The 16,318-nt window shown below is 54.4% G+C and overlaps 4 protein-coding genes and 1 non-coding gene across 5 annotated transcripts; 3 read left to right on the top strand and 2 right to left on the bottom strand.

The window, feature by feature from the left end:
* Positions 1 to 109: 109 nt before the first annotated feature.
* Positions 110 to 796, top strand: M421DRAFT_4708 (RecQ mediated genome instability protein Rmi1; the record flags this gene model as incomplete). The annotated part of the gene is made up of 1 exon (XM_033594712.1): positions 110 to 796. One exon carries the CDS (start codon positions 110 to 112, stop codon positions 794 to 796), a length of 687 nt encoding a protein of 228 aa, XP_033449122.1.
* Positions 797 to 1,585: 789 nt separating this feature from the next.
* M421DRAFT_420109 (HET-domain-containing protein) lies at positions 1,586 to 4,269 on the top strand. Its single transcript, XM_033592356.1, has 2 exons — positions 1,586 to 2,128; positions 2,179 to 4,269. The coding sequence occupies exons 1-2, from the start codon at positions 1,657 to 1,659 to the stop codon at positions 3,879 to 3,881; spliced, it is 2,175 nt and encodes a 724-aa protein (XP_033449121.1). The 5' UTR covers positions 1,586 to 1,656; the 3' UTR covers positions 3,882 to 4,269.
* A 688-nt stretch (positions 4,270 to 4,957) lies between these two features.
* On the bottom strand, positions 4,958 to 5,063 carry M421DRAFT_t60. Its single transcript has one exon. It is a non-coding gene; the product is annotated as a tRNA-Met (tRNA).
* A 43-nt stretch (positions 5,064 to 5,106) lies between these two features.
* M421DRAFT_141874 (translation initiation factor IF-2) lies at positions 5,107 to 8,680 on the bottom strand. Its single transcript, XM_033587481.1, has 2 exons — positions 5,613 to 8,680; positions 5,107 to 5,560 (listed from the first exon to the last, which is right to left on the bottom strand). The coding sequence occupies exons 1-2, from the start codon at positions 8,338 to 8,340 to the stop codon at positions 5,409 to 5,411; spliced, it is 2,880 nt and encodes a 959-aa protein (XP_033449120.1). The 5' UTR covers positions 8,341 to 8,680; the 3' UTR covers positions 5,107 to 5,408.
* Positions 8,681 to 10,237: 1,557 nt separating this feature from the next.
* M421DRAFT_420107 (uncharacterized protein) lies at positions 10,238 to 15,980 on the top strand. The gene is made up of 3 exons (XM_033592355.1): positions 10,238 to 13,480; positions 13,532 to 15,258; positions 15,310 to 15,980. The coding sequence occupies exons 1-3, from the start codon at positions 10,735 to 10,737 to the stop codon at positions 15,574 to 15,576; spliced, it is 4,740 nt and encodes a 1,579-aa protein (XP_033449119.1). The 5' UTR covers positions 10,238 to 10,734; the 3' UTR covers positions 15,577 to 15,980.
* The last annotated feature ends 338 nt before the right edge of the window (positions 15,981 to 16,318 follow it).

Below are 16,318 nucleotides of genomic sequence, written 5' to 3'. Positions count from 1 at the left end.
TAGAAAGGAGCTCCCCACGTCATTTACGCGACGCGTCTTCCTCGTATTTCGGGCGTGGGGACTACAGCACAATCGCTGGAAACCGACTTCACGTCCAAAAACCACTAAGATGGCGAACAATGCTGCAGAAGAGCTCGTGCAGCATCTTGCAGCGAGACACCTTCACCCCAAACCGGCTTGGCTGCAGAGCTTCCTATCGACTCAGCGTCCAAACACAGCACTTGCTGCGCTGAAGCAGACATGCCTCTTCCGCCTTCTTGCAACTGACATCACATCCTCACTGGAACAGCCCGCAGCATCAGTCTTGCCAGCAGACATACTAAACGGCATGGTTCAGTCTCGCACTCTTGCAGGTCCAATCGTCTGTCAAGTCCTCGACATCGAGGACATTGGGAAGTCGCGCTGGTCCCAAGTCGAAGCTATGGAGGCAAGAGAGCGCGGTGAGATGACCAAAGGACGAGAGATTGTACGAGTCATTGAACCTGAGAATGATGACTCTGGTCAAGCTGTTGCATCCACACAGAGTAAAGGTCCATTCAAACTACTGCTCCAGGACGCCAAAGGACTGCACATATATGCACTGGACCTACGGGGCATCGATGGACTAAGCACAAATGTAAGCATGGGTGCGAAGCTTCTGCTTCGAAACATCGAGGTGCAGAGAGCGGTGATTATGCTTGAACCTGGTAGTTTGCAGGTGCTTGGTGGCAAGCTCGATGCATTGGACAAGGCGTGGAAGGACGGAAGGAAAGACAGGTTGATCAAGGCTGCAAATGCTGGTGGTTCCGCGGACTGATCCATCTCAACTTAGAGGTCCGCTCGAATCCTTCAACATAATCACCAGCTCTCACATCACCTATATCATCCAAATTCACCGGTCATGCTCTGCGGTATCTTTATAGGGGTTTTTGAGCACTGCCAGCATTTTCTGAGTGCTAAGCCAAAGCTATCTCTCTGCGGCTACCGCCGCAACCTCCGAAGCCTTGCGGGTGCAACCTAAACTGGCACATGTCCACGAATAATAGTTATCGTTGTATGTCCCGTATGGGAAGAATGACCCGACTCCGCTTTCACAAAAGTCTGGCTCGACGTCCAGTCCGCCGACGCAGATCATTACAAAGACGTTGACGAACAACGCCGATTGTCCATGGCCCTGTACGGAAACCCGGATCTCAACCGCGGCGAGTTCGATCTTCTACTGCTTCGGATGGTTGACTTGCTGACCCTGCAACGGGCTTGTTTGAAAATTCGACGTATCGAGAGGTCACAAGAGGCAGATAGACATGTTGAATTAGGCTGACGAAGACGAGAACCTTGGATGGTGAAGCAGACGTGCCCGCGTATGTGCTACGACAACAGTCAGCACGCTATCCGCACCATGTACATCTGATCGCAGCTCTCGTCTGAGGCACTTACGTACACAGGCTCAAATCGGATAGGCAATTGAAGGGTGGACTTGGCTGTTTTTCGTATTCCCTTCCGGTATATCGGTCCGCTGGCAAGGATTCCTGCACGTGCACATGCGCCACAATCAGATCCTACGTCGACCCCACCCCAAGATGTCACTTGACACCCTCAGCCGGAGCCGCGACTCATCATCATTGACAGTGCTAGGTCTGCAATCTCTAGACGCCAGAGTACCTTCTAGAAGGCAAGATGCTTTGCAGCACTTGTTTACACATCCTCCAGCAAGATCGAAACCTCTTATACTACGAAGACCGATACATTAATCTCTTCACCCCGCTCACTTTTGAGGCCAGCCTCCGACAGGATAGGGGGGCGGGAACGGTGGAAGTCGCAGAAGCCAAGGATGGGTGCGGGATCAGATCTTACTGGTCCGGAAGATACGGCCACCATCCAAGACTATCCGACTTTCGAAATTCAGTCAGAAGCAACTGCCATGTTTGCTGGCAAGCCTGGAACGGTATGAAAGTGGAGGGATGGATGAACCTAGCAGACGCAGATGGGGCGAAGATCGAGGAAATCAGTACAACCACAGGATGGCCTTTCCTGACGTATGCTGGCCTTCGGTTCAATGGCGATGATGGCTTTGTGTCCTACACAATTTGGTTGAAGGATCAGAAAGCGTGGCGCAAACTCAGCTCATTTACTCTGTACCCTGGAACCAGTCAGTTGGGCCTTCGAATGGTGCAAGCATGTTTGCTGATAATGATTTAGTCGACGGCCTGGGACCTCCAAGTGCGACATTGACCACAAGTTCAACTTCGTCACGAGAATCTTTGACCCTGGCGAAAGCATGGCTTGAAGAGTGTGTCAGCTGTCATAGCACCTGCTCGCAGGATTTCTCGCCTACTCAATGGTACCCAACTCGTCTCCTGGATCTGGGTTGCGATGATCGAGAGTTCTTCAATTTGCGTCTGGTTACTAGTCAAGACGAAGCTCTTAAAGGGCCTTATACAACCTTGAGCCACCGATGGGGAGACGCCAGCTTCTTGAAGCTAACCACTCAAAACTTCAACTGGTTGCGTATCGACATAGACACCGTGGAACTTCCTGTGACCTTCCATGAGGCTATAAAGGTATCGAGAGAGTTGCAGGCCCGTTATCTTTGGATCGACTCGCTCTGCATCATACAAGACAGTCCTTCAGACTGGGCATCAGAAGCAAGCCAAATGGGTAAGGTATACTCAAATGCGCTGTGCAACATATCAGCATCCCATGCAGGAGACAGCTCATCTGGTCTGTTCCATGATCGGAACCCGCATGTGCTGGGCGACATGAATATCAGCATCTGCAAAAATGACAAATGTGTATCTGAAAGCGCACACCCCTTGTATCTCCTCTCCAACGATTGGCTAGGGCGTAAGAGTATTACTGAATGCGCGCTCAGCCGACGAGGCTGGGTGTTCCAGGAAAGAATGTTAGCACGTAGGGTCCTACATTTCTGCCATGATCAAATCGTTTGGGAGTGCCATAAGCATATCGCGTGCGAACAATACCCTTATGGCTTTCCACCCACGATCTGGTGTAACCAGCCAAACTACCTGGCGAAGGTTGATCAGCCTTCTGCTAAACAGACTGAACTCATTCCCTGGTTGGAATTTTGGGATAGCATGGTCGACGCGTATACAGGAACATCGCTCACACGTTCAGAGGACAAGCTTGTTGCTCTGTCAGGCATTGCGAAAGTGGTCGCGGCAAAAATGGAGGATACGTACATTGCCGGCATGTGGAGAAGAATACTCGAACAGTCGCTTATGTGGTCGATTGCTAGTCCTGCAGCGACTCGACCAGACGGTTATCGCGCGCCAACTTGGTCATGGGCATCTAACGAGGGTGTCATAAAGCCGGCGTCTCACTTGGAGTGCTCATTAGACGGAAAGGACCTTGCAATCTGGGTCAAGCAAGTGCATCTCGACTACACTACAGATGACATGACTGGACAAATCCGTGGCGGCTGGTTAGACCTACAGGGCTATCTTCAACCCTTGTATCTTTTTCCATGGAGACGTGGGACAGAATACTCGTGGAGAATCGGCGGATGGTTTCTTGCAACAACCATTTTGTCAGACCGCATACAAGGCCTCATGAGGACATCTATTTCCGATTTCTTGACCATCGACGACCAGGCTGTAGATGACGTCTCGATTCTAGAACAGTGTGGAGATCTCCATCTCTTCTGCTTGCCTTGTCACCGGACAACCGGTGATGCCCAAACCGACATAGACAAAGGCCGCAATGTTTTCCTTCTGTTGCAGCTCATCGATACTGAGAACCGACTCTTTGAACGCATAGGAAGGGCTGCTATCTACGACCCAGAACATTTGGCGTGGATACAGGAGGAATTGGGAGACGATGTGAAGGAAGAGCTCTCGATCTTCGGGGATGAGGACGGACTACATACAATACGTATCATTTAGGTGTTGGGCTTATCGTCCTCCACAAGGCATCTGTCGCAAGTCCATGGTAATATCGTGCGCCTTTATCTGTTCTGCGACACAGTCCGAGATGAGAGAGACAGAAATCTGCTTATTGACGCAATGATCAAGTCGATGAATACTGCGACCAGGAGGAATGCTGCACACTGTCCATGTATAGCCAATGTGAGGAACATCTACAAGGGAACAATAGCTCGGGGGGACCCAATGAATTATTGGCCCATCGACGTACACGCGTTATTTGGTCATCCTGGGTTGTTCGAACGGGGCATGTGGTCTCTAAAAATGGAGAACCGTCACCCTGAGCTCTGGGTAGAAATCGTAAAAGCCTTGCGAAAGGAACGATGGCTTCTCGGAATGGCATCGGCAGGCCGACGAGCAGTGCTAGGCAATACGAATATGTATGATGATGCCAATTGACTTTTGCCTTGCTCGACAAGTTGACCACGAAAACCGTCTCCATCTCCAGGACATGGATCTCAGAGTCTGGTCGCGCGCATGGTATCTGGCGGTCTCGTAGAGACCGAAAGGTTACCTATCAAGAATGCCAGTGTGTTGCGTTCTCAGATGTTTTGGACAGCTTGCTTGCAGCCAACATTGTAGTGTGGGCAGCCATCGAGCTGGGTGAAACTACCCCTCCCCCCCTCCATCGAAATTGATCCTCCCGTTGCTCTTTGCCCCTCCCGTAGTCCAGTTTTCTACGGAAATCAATGTTCTTTCCACATCAAGCAAGTTCATCGCGGGGTTGTGTTGTGGCAACCTTGCACCTAAGGTTTTCGAACGTCGCGCATGATATAGACATCGTTTCGCGCCTCCCGCACTAAGGCTCTTTCTTATTCAGACCAGTTGTTCAAGTTTCACTCCCTAGCAAAAATTTAGAAAGTTCAGTTCTGGTATTCGTGGTTGCTTGTGTGCGGTTCGTCTTTAGCCCAGCAGAGCCTCAGTTCCACACGCACCCCCGAAAAATCAGATGACCCTTCACAAAACGCCCTGGGAAAGTGAACCACCCCGGTAGAGGTGCAAAAGGTATGAGCCCGCAGCGATGCGAGGCCAAAAAATGCTCCCTGCCAGATTCGAACTGGCGGCCTTCGGATTTCTGTTCTTGGAACAGTCATACTCGACGAGATATGAGACCGACGTGATAACCGACTACACCAAGGAAGCTGGATACTTTTCATGTAACTTCAGACTTTAATTAAATTATTATCTCCGATTAATTTAACCTCAATGGCCCCGCTCTCGGCAAAGCTCGTCATGGGCATTGCACGGTCAACCGAAGGTGCCAATAATTTCGAGCGGCAGGCAGAGCGGGACCCCATCATAGTGTCTTGGGCTAGGTAAGCCGAACGAGAACAGAAGTCCGCCTGTGCCTACACATCAACGCTGCTTTCTCGACAAGGCATTACACGTTGCTCGTACATACGTCTAGTCTAGCTTCTATAATACACGCGCCCCTGTTCACACCTATTGAATGCAACCCAAATGCGAAAGTGCGGTTTACAAAGCATCCTACAACGTCCTCTTCTGCTGCGTCTCCTCGTAACACTGAATCTTATCCCCGATCTCAAAGTCCTCCCAATCCTTGAACGAGATACCGCACTCAGTATCCTTGCGCATAGACTCGACATCTTTCTTCTGATTCTTGATATTCTCGATGAGGCCTGTAATTATTAGGATATGTTCGAGCGCTGATCAGGAGATGCATTAACTTACCATCATGGACAATCGCATCGCCGCGAAGAACCCTCGCCTTGCTACCACGTGCCACAATGCCGTTGCGCACCTTCGATCCAGCGACTTTCATCTTCTTCTTGCCACCGAGTCCAATCTCGAAGATGGCTGCGATCTCGATCTCGCCGGTTACCTTCTGGACGATGCTGGGAGGCAGCTTCGCGCTCAGCAGATCCCTCACCATCTCTACTGTGCGGTAGATGATGTTGCTGTTGAAGATCGTGACGCCCTTCTCCTCCGCGAGCTTGCCTACGTGCGCAGGGGTCACGGTGTTGAAATTAACAATGTGGCCCTCTGCATCTGCGGCATGCTGGATGTCGAACTCGGACGGTGGACCGACGCCGTGGCGCAGAATGCGCGTGCTGACTTCTGCGTTGCCGAGCCCGGATATCGAGTCGATGACGGCTTCGACGGAGCCCGAGACGTCGCCTTTGATGATCAAGGACACAACCTCGGGCCCCTTCTCTTTGACTTGTGTCTCTGGGATAGCGTCGCCGGACTCAGCGGCTTCCTTTGCAGATTCGGCTTCTCGGCGCTCAGACTCTTCGCGGCGCGCGATATTGATGGCCTCCATGTCCTTGGCCATTTGCTGGCGTTCGATTTTCTCGGTGCGCAGGGTGGACACGGCGGTTGCTTGTTGTTCGTCGGCGGCTTGCAGGACCTCGTCGCCAGCGATGGGCTGGTCGCGCCAGCCGTCTACTTCGACGGCAATACCGGGGCCAGCTTCCGTGACCACGACGCCGGCTTCGTTGCGGAGACTGCGGACGCGCGTCCATGTTGTGCCTGCGACGAGCGCTGTGCCTTGGCGGAGGGTGCCGCTGCGGACCAGTACCGTGGCTACGCGGCCGGACTTCTTTGTTGTGCCCTCGAGAACAGTGCCTTCGACGTTGGCTTGGGGATCAGCGCGGTGGTCAAGTAGCTCGGAAAGTGTGGAGATGGCTTCTTCGAGATCGGGGATGCCCTGACCGGTCTTACCACTGACGGGAATGGCTTGGACATCTCCGCCAAAGTCTTCGACTTCGATTCCGTGGCGGCCGAGGTCAAGCTTAACAGCGTCAGGATCGGCCTGCTGCTTGTCGATCTTGTTGATTGCAACAATTATTGGGACCCTTGCTGCCTGAGCATGCTTGATGGCTTCCACTGTCTGTGGCATGACTGAATCGTCCGCGGCCACGACTAAAACCACAATATCCGTTACATTGGCACCGCGAGCGCGCATGGTTTCGAACGCTGAGTGGCCGGGTGTGTCGAGGAAGGTGATCTTCTTGCCGCTGGCCAGAGGCACGCTGAAGGCACCGATGTGCTGCGTGATGCCGCCGAATTCGCCAGCTGCAACGCTTGTCGAGCGCATGTAGTCGAGGATCGTGGTCTTGCCGTGATCGACATGGCCCATAATGGTAACCACGGGCGGTCTGGCAGGCAGCTCGGCATACTCCTCAGGGGTTGTCTCAGGAGCAGCGTAGAGATCGCGATCCTGATGCTCGCCCTCGAATGTAGGTTCAAAGTTGTACTCCTGCGCAATCAAACCTGCGTGCTCAGCGTTGAGGACTTGAGTAGCCTGCACGTCCTCGAAACCAAGCTCTTCTAATTTCGTGACAAAATCTTCCACCCTCAACCTCAACATTGTAGCCAAGTTGGCCACACTGATGTACTCCGGCAGAGTGATAGGCGTTGGCTCGGCTTTCTGCAACTGTGCTGTCTTCTTCGCCTCCTTGCGCAGACGCTTCTGCTCTTTCTTGCTGACGTATCGATCATCGGGCTCGTCCTCCTCATCGTTTCGCATTACACGTCTGTTCTGTCGACCTCCGACTTTACGGCGTTCAGGCTCTTCGTAGCGATTGCGCACCTCTGTAGTGCCCTCGTCATCAACCTCGAAACGTCTTCGTCGGCGCTCCTTCTCGACGTCGCGGCGCTTGTTGTCCCAATCTTCTTCAACCTGGTGGCTCTGAGGCTCGACCTCCAGCCTCGAGCCCCTCTTAGTCACCCATTCGTTCGCAGCATCTGCTAGTGATTCCTGCGTAGCACCTGGTGGGTTCCATGCCGTCATTCGGCTGGGCTGCGGTGGTGTGTACGTGGTAGTCGCGCGAGGCGCAGAGCTTTGGACATTCGGTCGCTCGCGGAATGTGGGCTTGTTCGGGCAATTAGAGCTCAGGTGATCTGTCGATCCGCAGTTAAAGCACTTCCGCTGTGCGTTCGAGTTTCTTGCGAGGGGTTGGAAAGGCCTCGAAGGCCGACCCGTGGTGTTCCCCAACAGTGCATCGAGTTCGCTCTGATCTAGCTTGCCTCTGCTCGGTGCCGCACGTATGGGCTGCCGTGTCTGCTGCTCCTCGGCTTCTTGCGCAATATCGTTGCTTGGTTCATTCCTCCGCCGCAGGTGTCCTGAGCCGAACGCGGGTGTGTCGAACTGAGGTCTTGCGTCCATGTTCACCCTGAAGCGATCCCGTTGCGGTGGTCTTGACTCGAACCGTCCTTCGTTGCCCATCCTCCGAGCGGGCGTAGCCCTCTGACCCTGCCCCAGTCCATCAAACAAGCCGTTCCGGTTCGGCGTACGTCTGTCCTGCGCTGGCTGCCGTTGCGCTGGGCTTTGTGTTCTGGAGTCTTGACCTCCCAACGAATTTCTCATTCTTTGCGCAGTTGATATGAAGCCACCTTGAGCAGATTGTGAGGGCGCAGGCGCAGGCGCCGCCGCTGCGGCCAAAGCCCTGCGCATCCTCTCCGCCTGAGTAAGCGGTCGTGGAGCAGGTGCATCTTCTTTTCTGTACAATTGTGCTTCGGCGTCGAGTGCTCTGCTTGACGAGTTTAGGTATCTCCGTTGTGCCGACGGCGCATTCGAGGTTGCCAGTTGTCGAGTGGCGCAGAAGACGCAGATCTCGCGAGTCGAAGAGACCTGCACGGTTAGCGGTATTCAGATTGTAGCTTGATGGTAGGCAACTTTACTCTCAATCCCTGTGCGCGGCGCATGATGGCGACAGTACGGTTCAATGTGTTGTCGTGAGCTTCCGTCCAAAGTTTTGCTGAACAAGCATGATATCTCCGTACATCGACAGGGATGTCGCCCGTTTCCGCCCACAATTAGCGCGACTTACACCACCACTCATATGCAAGATGATGCACAACAACATTGCAACTTTTTAAGCTTGATGGGTCTGTCTTGCTCCCTTCACTAACGGCACAATTTCGAGTCGGAGCGGAGGTATTCGCTGTGGTTTCCACTTCGCAATATGGGTGCTAACGACTACATTTCGGCGCTGGCAATTCTCACAATTTGACAGCATGATGCAAGACGCTTGGAGAATTAGAGCGCCCTGAAAGCGACTCGTTCTCTTTTAGAGACTCCGTGCCCGGGAGTACTGTGAAGAGAATCAGAAATGCACATGGTCTGACCGCCACTGTACAGCATGCTTGCACTTCAGCATGATACATCGAGTAAAGAGTGCATATAATAGCAGTGGCTGAGAACCTCCTGGCTGGCACGACGATACGTATACGTGCTGAGAGTCCGCTCAGCGGCCGTTCACAATCTCCAGTCCATGCAAGCCAGAGCCGCATCGTTCGGGGAAACAGAGCAAATCGTGCAGATTAGTATGTCAACGTGAGCAGGTACTAACACGCAATACCTTCACGACTCCGCGAATTGCAAAAGAGGGGATTAGGCCACCCAGTGCCCAGGTTTGAGGGCATGTGTACTTTGCAAACAAGCGTGGCTAATGTACCCGTAGTGGAAGCGAAGCATGAATTGCTCTGCACGCAAGACCTGAGCCCGGCAGGAAAGCTGAGAACCGGGCCTGACGTATGAGACGTCGAATTGGGTTGTTCGACTGCTCTTCCAATACGAGATCAAACCCTACGTTGCGAACTAGAGGACTGCAATCTCGAGTAACATTCCAGTTGCGGAGGTATGCCAAGGCAGTCACCGGTGCCAAGAGTCGAGATGTCGTCTTGTAGGCTTGTAGCAGCCTGGGGTCACGCCACAGCTGGCCAGTACACGAACGTGGGTTCGCGCCAGAGTCGGGGCTGTTCTCCGCGTCGACGTCTCACAGGCGCTGTGTCGAGTGTTGATCTCTCCTGGAGGTGGCAGTTTCTCGCCAGGAACGCTGCAGGTGGAGCCAATACTCCGACGCGTTCTCAATGTGGTTCCGCGTTCTCAATGTGGTTCCGCATTCGTCGAGGTGCGTCCGCTGGGCGACAGCAACAGGGATGAGGTCGGTCCCTGAGCAACACAGGCGCGCAAGCGAGAGGACTAGCCTGTGCCTGATTCGTCGTGCCCAATGCAGGTCACACTTTAACTGTCCGCCGTGTTTCATGAGGGTGTCCGGCAGATGGTCGACCAGAAGCGTAGAAAGCTTGAGAAGACAGGATGCAGCAGCAGATTGGCAGCTGCAACTCGAGCTTGAGTTGGCCGTGCTGCCCTCCAAGACGGGAAAGCCAGGACGATCAGGGATGCACCTGCACGCCGTCCTGAAACGTTCATAGCAGGCGGACTAATTGTCCATCAGCATCAGCATCATCTCAGCGTCGCCCAAACTTGCACGCTGGACGCGTCGGCGCCGCGCTCTATTTCACTCTTCTCCTTGTGTTCTTGGCCCTAGCCTCTCCATATTAATCTACGGGCAGCGGCACCGAAAATTGGCTCTGCAGCAACGAGGCCAAGTGCAGCGTTAGCCTCCCACGCGCGGCTCTTTTTGGCCGCACCGTGCTGCAGCAGTGCAGCTGGGAGTTACAACGCCGACTGTAACAAGGAACCCCTGAGCTCGACGTCCTTGGCCCGCGTCCCCGCATCGACCAGCGCGTGGGTCACCCAGTCCGCTGTTTCTGCCTCGCATTATGCGAGCAGACTATCCTGCATTTTGGACCTAAAGGCCGGCTACCGCTGCTGGCGACGAGTAACGCTTCACGGGTGACAGCGCAAGCTTCGCCCGCGACCTCCCGCAACTGCATCTACACCGTCCGCTGCACCTGCGCGTGCCACCATCTGCCACACGGACCGTCGACGATTTCGCAGATCCCGCCGTCTTGGTACTGCTGAGGGAGAGCGGAGAGAGCTCCAGCGTCTGGCTTCGGGCGTTTGTCCACGCAGCCGGCCCACCCGGCAACGACGCCTATCATGCCTGCCTACGCACACGACGACGACCGGCCGAGCACGCCTACGGCTCCGAGTAGGACGCACCGAGGGAACGGCACCATGCGGACTCTCAACACAAATCCGCCGAGGCAAGAAACCTTCTTCGACGATGCGACGCCTGTGGACAATGCCGGAGGCTCGAGGGCCGAGTCAGAGCCGCATCAGCTGCGCGACTCCCACGACCTCTCCTTCGCCGAGGGAGCTACTGCACGGGACTCGGTCGTCGACAACATGCTGCTTTCCTTGGACCAGTTCTCTACGGGGAACATGTTTGGCGCCTCATTGAGCAGCAGGCGGGAAGACGAGTCCTTCTATATCAGAGACAATTCCTACAGGCCCCCAGGGAGTCGCAATCGCGGACACACGTATACGACGTCAGGGTCCTCCGACTACGACCTGCACGCCGACGACTCGACCCCTCGATACCCGTCCCACTCGCGCGCACGGAGAAGCAACAGCAGCAACAACGTTGCCTCGCCTTCGGTCAGGAATGGCAGCGCACGCGACCCCTACCCACGGCGCCAGGTAAACGGCGCAAATGGGCAGTACCAGCAGACAGCGCACATGAGAGGTGGCGGCAACAAGGGTAGCAAGAGCAGCGGCGGCTCATCGAGCTTGGACTATGGGCAGACAGGCATCTTAGGCACACACCGATTGGGGTTTGGAAAGCGTTCTGCGAGCTTTGATCACAGCACGAGATCTGTCTTGCCCTCTGCGAACAACGACTCCGTGTTGGATAGAGGAAGGACTGCCTACATGAACTACGACCAAGAATACGATGCTGCTCCTGAACCCACCATCTTTGCGGGCCCTAGGCGAATGCAGCCGGCACCGCAGTCTGTTACTGCCCAGCCTCTTCAGCAATCAGCCTACACATCTCCTCTCATGGCTCCGGCACCTCGTCGCAGGGGCAGCATCCGCTCCAATACCAGCTACAAGACCTTGAGAAAAGGCAAGAGCCAGCTGGACCCGACCATGAGAGCTCAGGCGCAGGAATTCGTCAATGCAGCCAGCTCTCTGCGTGATCTGCCGACCGTACCAGTATACCAGGAAGCCACGGCGCCGGCTCCATCCGTGGGGACACGAAAGTCGCTGTTTGGAACCCAAGATGCTGCTCCTGCACCTAAGGAAAAACCGGGCTTCTTCAGGCGAGTATTTGGTGGCAGCTCTTCCAAGACCCAACCACAGCCAGCGGCTACCTCCCACCCTCCAAATACCGCGTCCGCGGAGCTTCCGGCATCGGCCCAGTCACGGCCCTCCGAACTTGACTCCATATACTCTAACAACCGACCGCGAACGACACCTACTAGTACTACGCACATCGCTAATCAGCTGAAGTCCTTACCTAAGCCGCCACAGTCTGCTGCAGGCTGTCCAAGCGAGATGCAGCCACCCGCACCACCTATCTTGGCCAAGAAGCCCTCATCCTTCTTCAGGAGACGCAAGAAGTCCATTTCGGAAACCACGAAACCCCCAGTCATGCCATTCGACTTCGCGCCTCCAAGACCGCTCGTTACTGCGCAGCCAAGCCCGAGTGTTAGCAGTCTACGCCAGGTTATGAACCCTTACCTTGTGGAGTCTCCACTTGCAGGCGAGAGGTTTTACGAGAGCCGAGAGCATCAACGCACTGGAGGCAAGCAGAATGGTGAGCCCTCCCAAGGATTCTCGCCTGGCTACAAACCTCATAAAGATGCTACAGTGCGAACCGTATTACCAGACTCGCGAGAAGCGTCACCTCCTCCTTTGTCACGCAACGAACAATTGAAGAGCGATTTGCAGAGCACAGGCGGCCCCAAGCTCAAGCTCAAGGCGAAGCAAGGAAAACCGGCACCAGCTGTTGCAACATCGCAGGAAGACACATTCCTTGCCGACAGCAGCAGCTGTAATGAAGACTTGAGTGATGGCGCGTCCCCCGTACGCGAACCCAGTGGCGCGGTTCAAACACGGAAGCCCAGTCCTGGCCCCACATCTTCGTCACTCACACAAACCTTAGCGGAAGGAACGAGCGAAAGCAAGGCACGCGGAGAACCCAAGCCTGGACTACTGATACCTAATGCGAGAGTGACGCCTGACAGCGGGTCCGCTTCGCAACGAACATTAGCAGCAGAGGAAGACGGCTGGGTCGTCACAGCGCCAACGACGGACGTAAAGAACGCGAGAGGACACAGTCCAAGTGCAAAACGTGTTTGGCTCGACACTACTGTTACTGTAGAGTCGCCTGTTGACGTTACCGACCGTCTGCGGCTGCCTTTGGAAGGTGCACGCTCATACACACAACCACTAGAGCAGGCGTCAGTACCGGTTACACCAGATGTTGCCTCACCCGCAGACGATGTTTTCCACTCTGCGACAAGCCTGCCTTTAGTCCACGTCCCGACCCGCGATTCGGACAAGACCATACCTTCGATTGTCGATGACCGCTCGACGCACACTGAAACCACTGATGCCGACATGGAGCGCGCAAGGAAAATCTTCAATGGCAACGAGTCGGCTCTGCAGAAGTCACAGTCCGCTACCATGCTCGGAGATGTGACTCTCAGCGCCGCGCGCACTCGCAAGGCCTTTATGAGCCTGTTTGACTGGACCAACTTCACTATTCTGGCTGCGATGCGTGACATGTGTGGCAAGCTCGTACTGAAAGCCGAGACTCAGCAAGTCGATCGTATCTTGATGAGTCTATCAGAGCGATGGTGCGAGTGCAACCCCACCCATGGCTTCAAAGAAGTTGGTATGTAGTTCGCCCATGCTACAATTCGAGATCACGCTAACAACAGGTCAGATGTCGTCCACACAATCTGCTACTCGATATTGCTGCTCAACACGGATCTGCACGTGGCTGATATCGAGACCAGGATGACCCGCAGTCAATTCGTGAGGAACACTCTTCCAACTGTAACTCGTGTCTGTCAAGACGCCATTAAGGCTGACGAGACATTGCGACCCAAGTCTACTCACTTCCGCCGCGGATCCCTCCCATGGAATGACAAGTCGGAGCCTACAACGCCCAACGCTGAGCAAACAATGTTCGCCACAGATGCGGCTGAAGAGGCTACAGAAGGCAGACGAGCCCGAAGCAGGTTGTCAGTCAGACCACCAATCAGAAGCGGCTCAGAAGGCATTCTGTCTTTTGACTCTGCATCCTCTGAGTCGAACAACCTCGTCAACACGCCGTATAATGGCCCAATGAAGGGATGGGAATTTCAAATCGAGACTGTACTCAAGGAGTTCTACGATTCGATTCGCAAACAGCGTCTACCACTTCACGGAGTATCAGACCTGCACCACCAGCCTTCGAACAACAACCTCTCAGTCGCTGGCATGCTGCGTCGCACGCCCAGTGTTTTGAGCAAAGCACCCTCAGACACGACCAGCTATCGTGGGCGGCCTCAAGCCGACTTCCGCAGTGTGGGAGCTCGCTGGGCTTCGAAGAATCGGTCCAAGCAGAGGCTGTATCCTGCATCGACGGTGGCATCTAGCCGTACTAGCCTGGACGACACATCCGTCTGGAGCCCTGCAGGTTCAAGCACCTGGAGCCGCTACTCGTATGGCAAGACAGGCACCTCGATGTCCGTCGACTCACTTGGATCGCACTTTGCTGCTGGCGACTACCAGCAGGCTATTGGTTTCGCAAACGCTCTGAGCCAAGCAATTATCCGCGAAGAGGGCATGACGATTGCCAGCGACGAAGACTTTGCTCGCGCAGCCCCGCTTCTAGAAGACGAGTCGCTGGAACTTGTCGGTGCACCTTGGGCCAAGGAGGGCATCTTGAAACACAAGCACCATCTGGAGACAGTCGACAAAAAGGCGAAAGACCGGAACTGGACCGAGAACTTTGCTGTCATCGAGAAGGGTTACATGCGTCTTTTCTCTTTTAGCATGAACTCCAAGTCCGCGCGCATGAAGAGCAAGGCGAACAAGCCGGCTGCTGGTGGGATTGTCGGTGGCGGTAACTGGATGGACAATGCAGAAGCTCTTGAGGTTTTCCCATTGCGCCAGACCATCGCAAGCGCACTACCTCCACCAGGCTATTCTAAGACAAGGCCGCATGTGTGGGCATTGTCGCTCCCAACAGGTGCTGTCCACCTCTTCCAAGTCGGCACACCTGACATCGTCCGTGAGTTCGTAACGACTGCCAACTACTGGTCTGCCAGGCTATCGAAAGAGCCGCTTACTGGCGGCGTCAGCAGTATGGAGTATGGTTGGGGTGAGAACGTCATCAACCCTGGACTTATCCGACAGGACAGCACTCCCTCCATCCAAGGCCACATGCCTCGTCCTAGCGTGGCGAGTTCGCTTCGTAGCTCGATGGACCACGCGACAGGTACACCACGGGCTAGACTCCCTGGTGACAAGGTCGTGCTTTCTGACTGGAGCCCACCCACCGCAAGCATGATGGCTAGCAATCTCATGGAAGTTGATCAGCTGAGAGCTCTCACAGACTATGTCAAGAACATCGAGGGCGAGCTGGCGCACCACAATGAATTGAGGGCACCTCTGCTCATCACTGTAAGCCTCGCTCTCTCATATCTAATTTTCATGTACTGACTCGATCGCCAGTTCTCGCCACGTCACCCCAATTCTAGCAAAGCGATGGCCAATTGGGAGGGCAAGTCGCAATATCTTCTGAGGGAGATAGTCAAGTTTCGCACCTACATCGACACGTTGACTCTTGCCCAAAATCAGAAAGAGAAGATCTATGCCGAGCGCGAAGCCAACGGGGAGTCGCGCCCGGCTACGAAGGATGGTGCAGCCGGGTGCTCATCATCAGACGAAGTTGATGGTGCGAAAGAAGCCCCCAAAGCTTCCGAGCCCACCAGCACCTGATTTTTCCTACATCTACCTGCTTTTCTCGTTTTACATCTACTGACGATTTCTTCATGTACCGTTCAGGCCTTACACCTCTTCGACGAACGATGCGGCGTTTACGATTGCTTCATTCATCCAAGGTTACATTGAGGGAGCGTCCTCACTCGATAGCTTGATGCTCTATACCTTTGTAATATTCCTTTCTCTCTTCCTTTCTGCATTGGCAGGATGACGACACTACTATAGCTTTGTCGTCGAAAGTTAAGTCACGAAGCATCATGTATTTGTATTGTGCACCCGGAGCGGTTGGGACTACAGTCCTGTATTTGGTGGAAGCATTTGGTAGACTCTGCGACAGCATAGAGTCAGACATCATATACCCCAGCTTTATTGAATCCACCGCTTTACCCCAGAGTATTCTGCATGGCCTCTTCAGCTCGACATGCCTTGAAGTCAGTTCAGCCTCTGTTTCGAGCCGCATGACGAGCCACATGACGAGCCGCATGACGAGTCGCATGACCTGGCTTCAGCTTCTATCACCCTGTATGTTGTCGATCGTTTAACACGCCCGCTGAGCAACTCCTGTGAACAGGACTGTAGATGCGCTACAACGTTGGATCAACGGCCTATCCACTCGCGTGGGTGAACGCTTGATCACTGCTCAAGAATCGCGCTCAGCTCGAATGCACCCCGAGCCTCGCGTCAAGTCTCAAAATTGACGCTCTTGCAAAGGTAGCCCATTCGCTGATGCCAATGTCCC

Source organism: Didymella exigua (genome assembly GCF_010094145.1).
Source record: "Didymella exigua CBS 183.55 unplaced genomic scaffold M421scaffold_12, whole genome shotgun sequence".
Lineage (NCBI taxonomy): Eukaryota > Fungi > Ascomycota > Dothideomycetes > Pleosporales > Didymellaceae > Didymella > Didymella exigua.
This window is presented reverse-complemented; position numbering and strand designations above follow the sequence as displayed.

Coding starts and splice junctions, on each gene's coding strand:
- M421DRAFT_420109 (XM_033592356.1), top strand. CDS start 1,657: ATGCTTTGCAGCACTTGTTTACACATCCTCCAGCAAGATCGAAACCTC. Junction 2,129..2,178: donor TACTCTGTACCCTGGAACCA/GTCAGTTGGGCC, acceptor ATAATGATTTAG/TCGACGGCCTGGGACCTCCA.
- M421DRAFT_141874 (XM_033587481.1), bottom strand. CDS start 8,340: ATGCGCAGGGCTTTGGCCGCAGCGGCGGCGCCTGCGCCTGCGCCCTCA. Junction 5,561..5,612: donor CGATGCGATTGTCCATGATG/GTAAGTTAATGC, acceptor TAATAATTACAG/GCCTCATCGAGAATATCAAG.
- M421DRAFT_420107 (XM_033592355.1), top strand. CDS start 10,735: ATGCCTGCCTACGCACACGACGACGACCGGCCGAGCACGCCTACGGCT. Junction 13,481..13,531: donor CCATGGCTTCAAAGAAGTTG/GTATGTAGTTCG, acceptor ACAACAGGTCAG/ATGTCGTCCACACAATCTGC. Junction 15,259..15,309: donor GGGCACCTCTGCTCATCACT/GTAAGCCTCGCT, acceptor CTCGATCGCCAG/TTCTCGCCACGTCACCCCAA.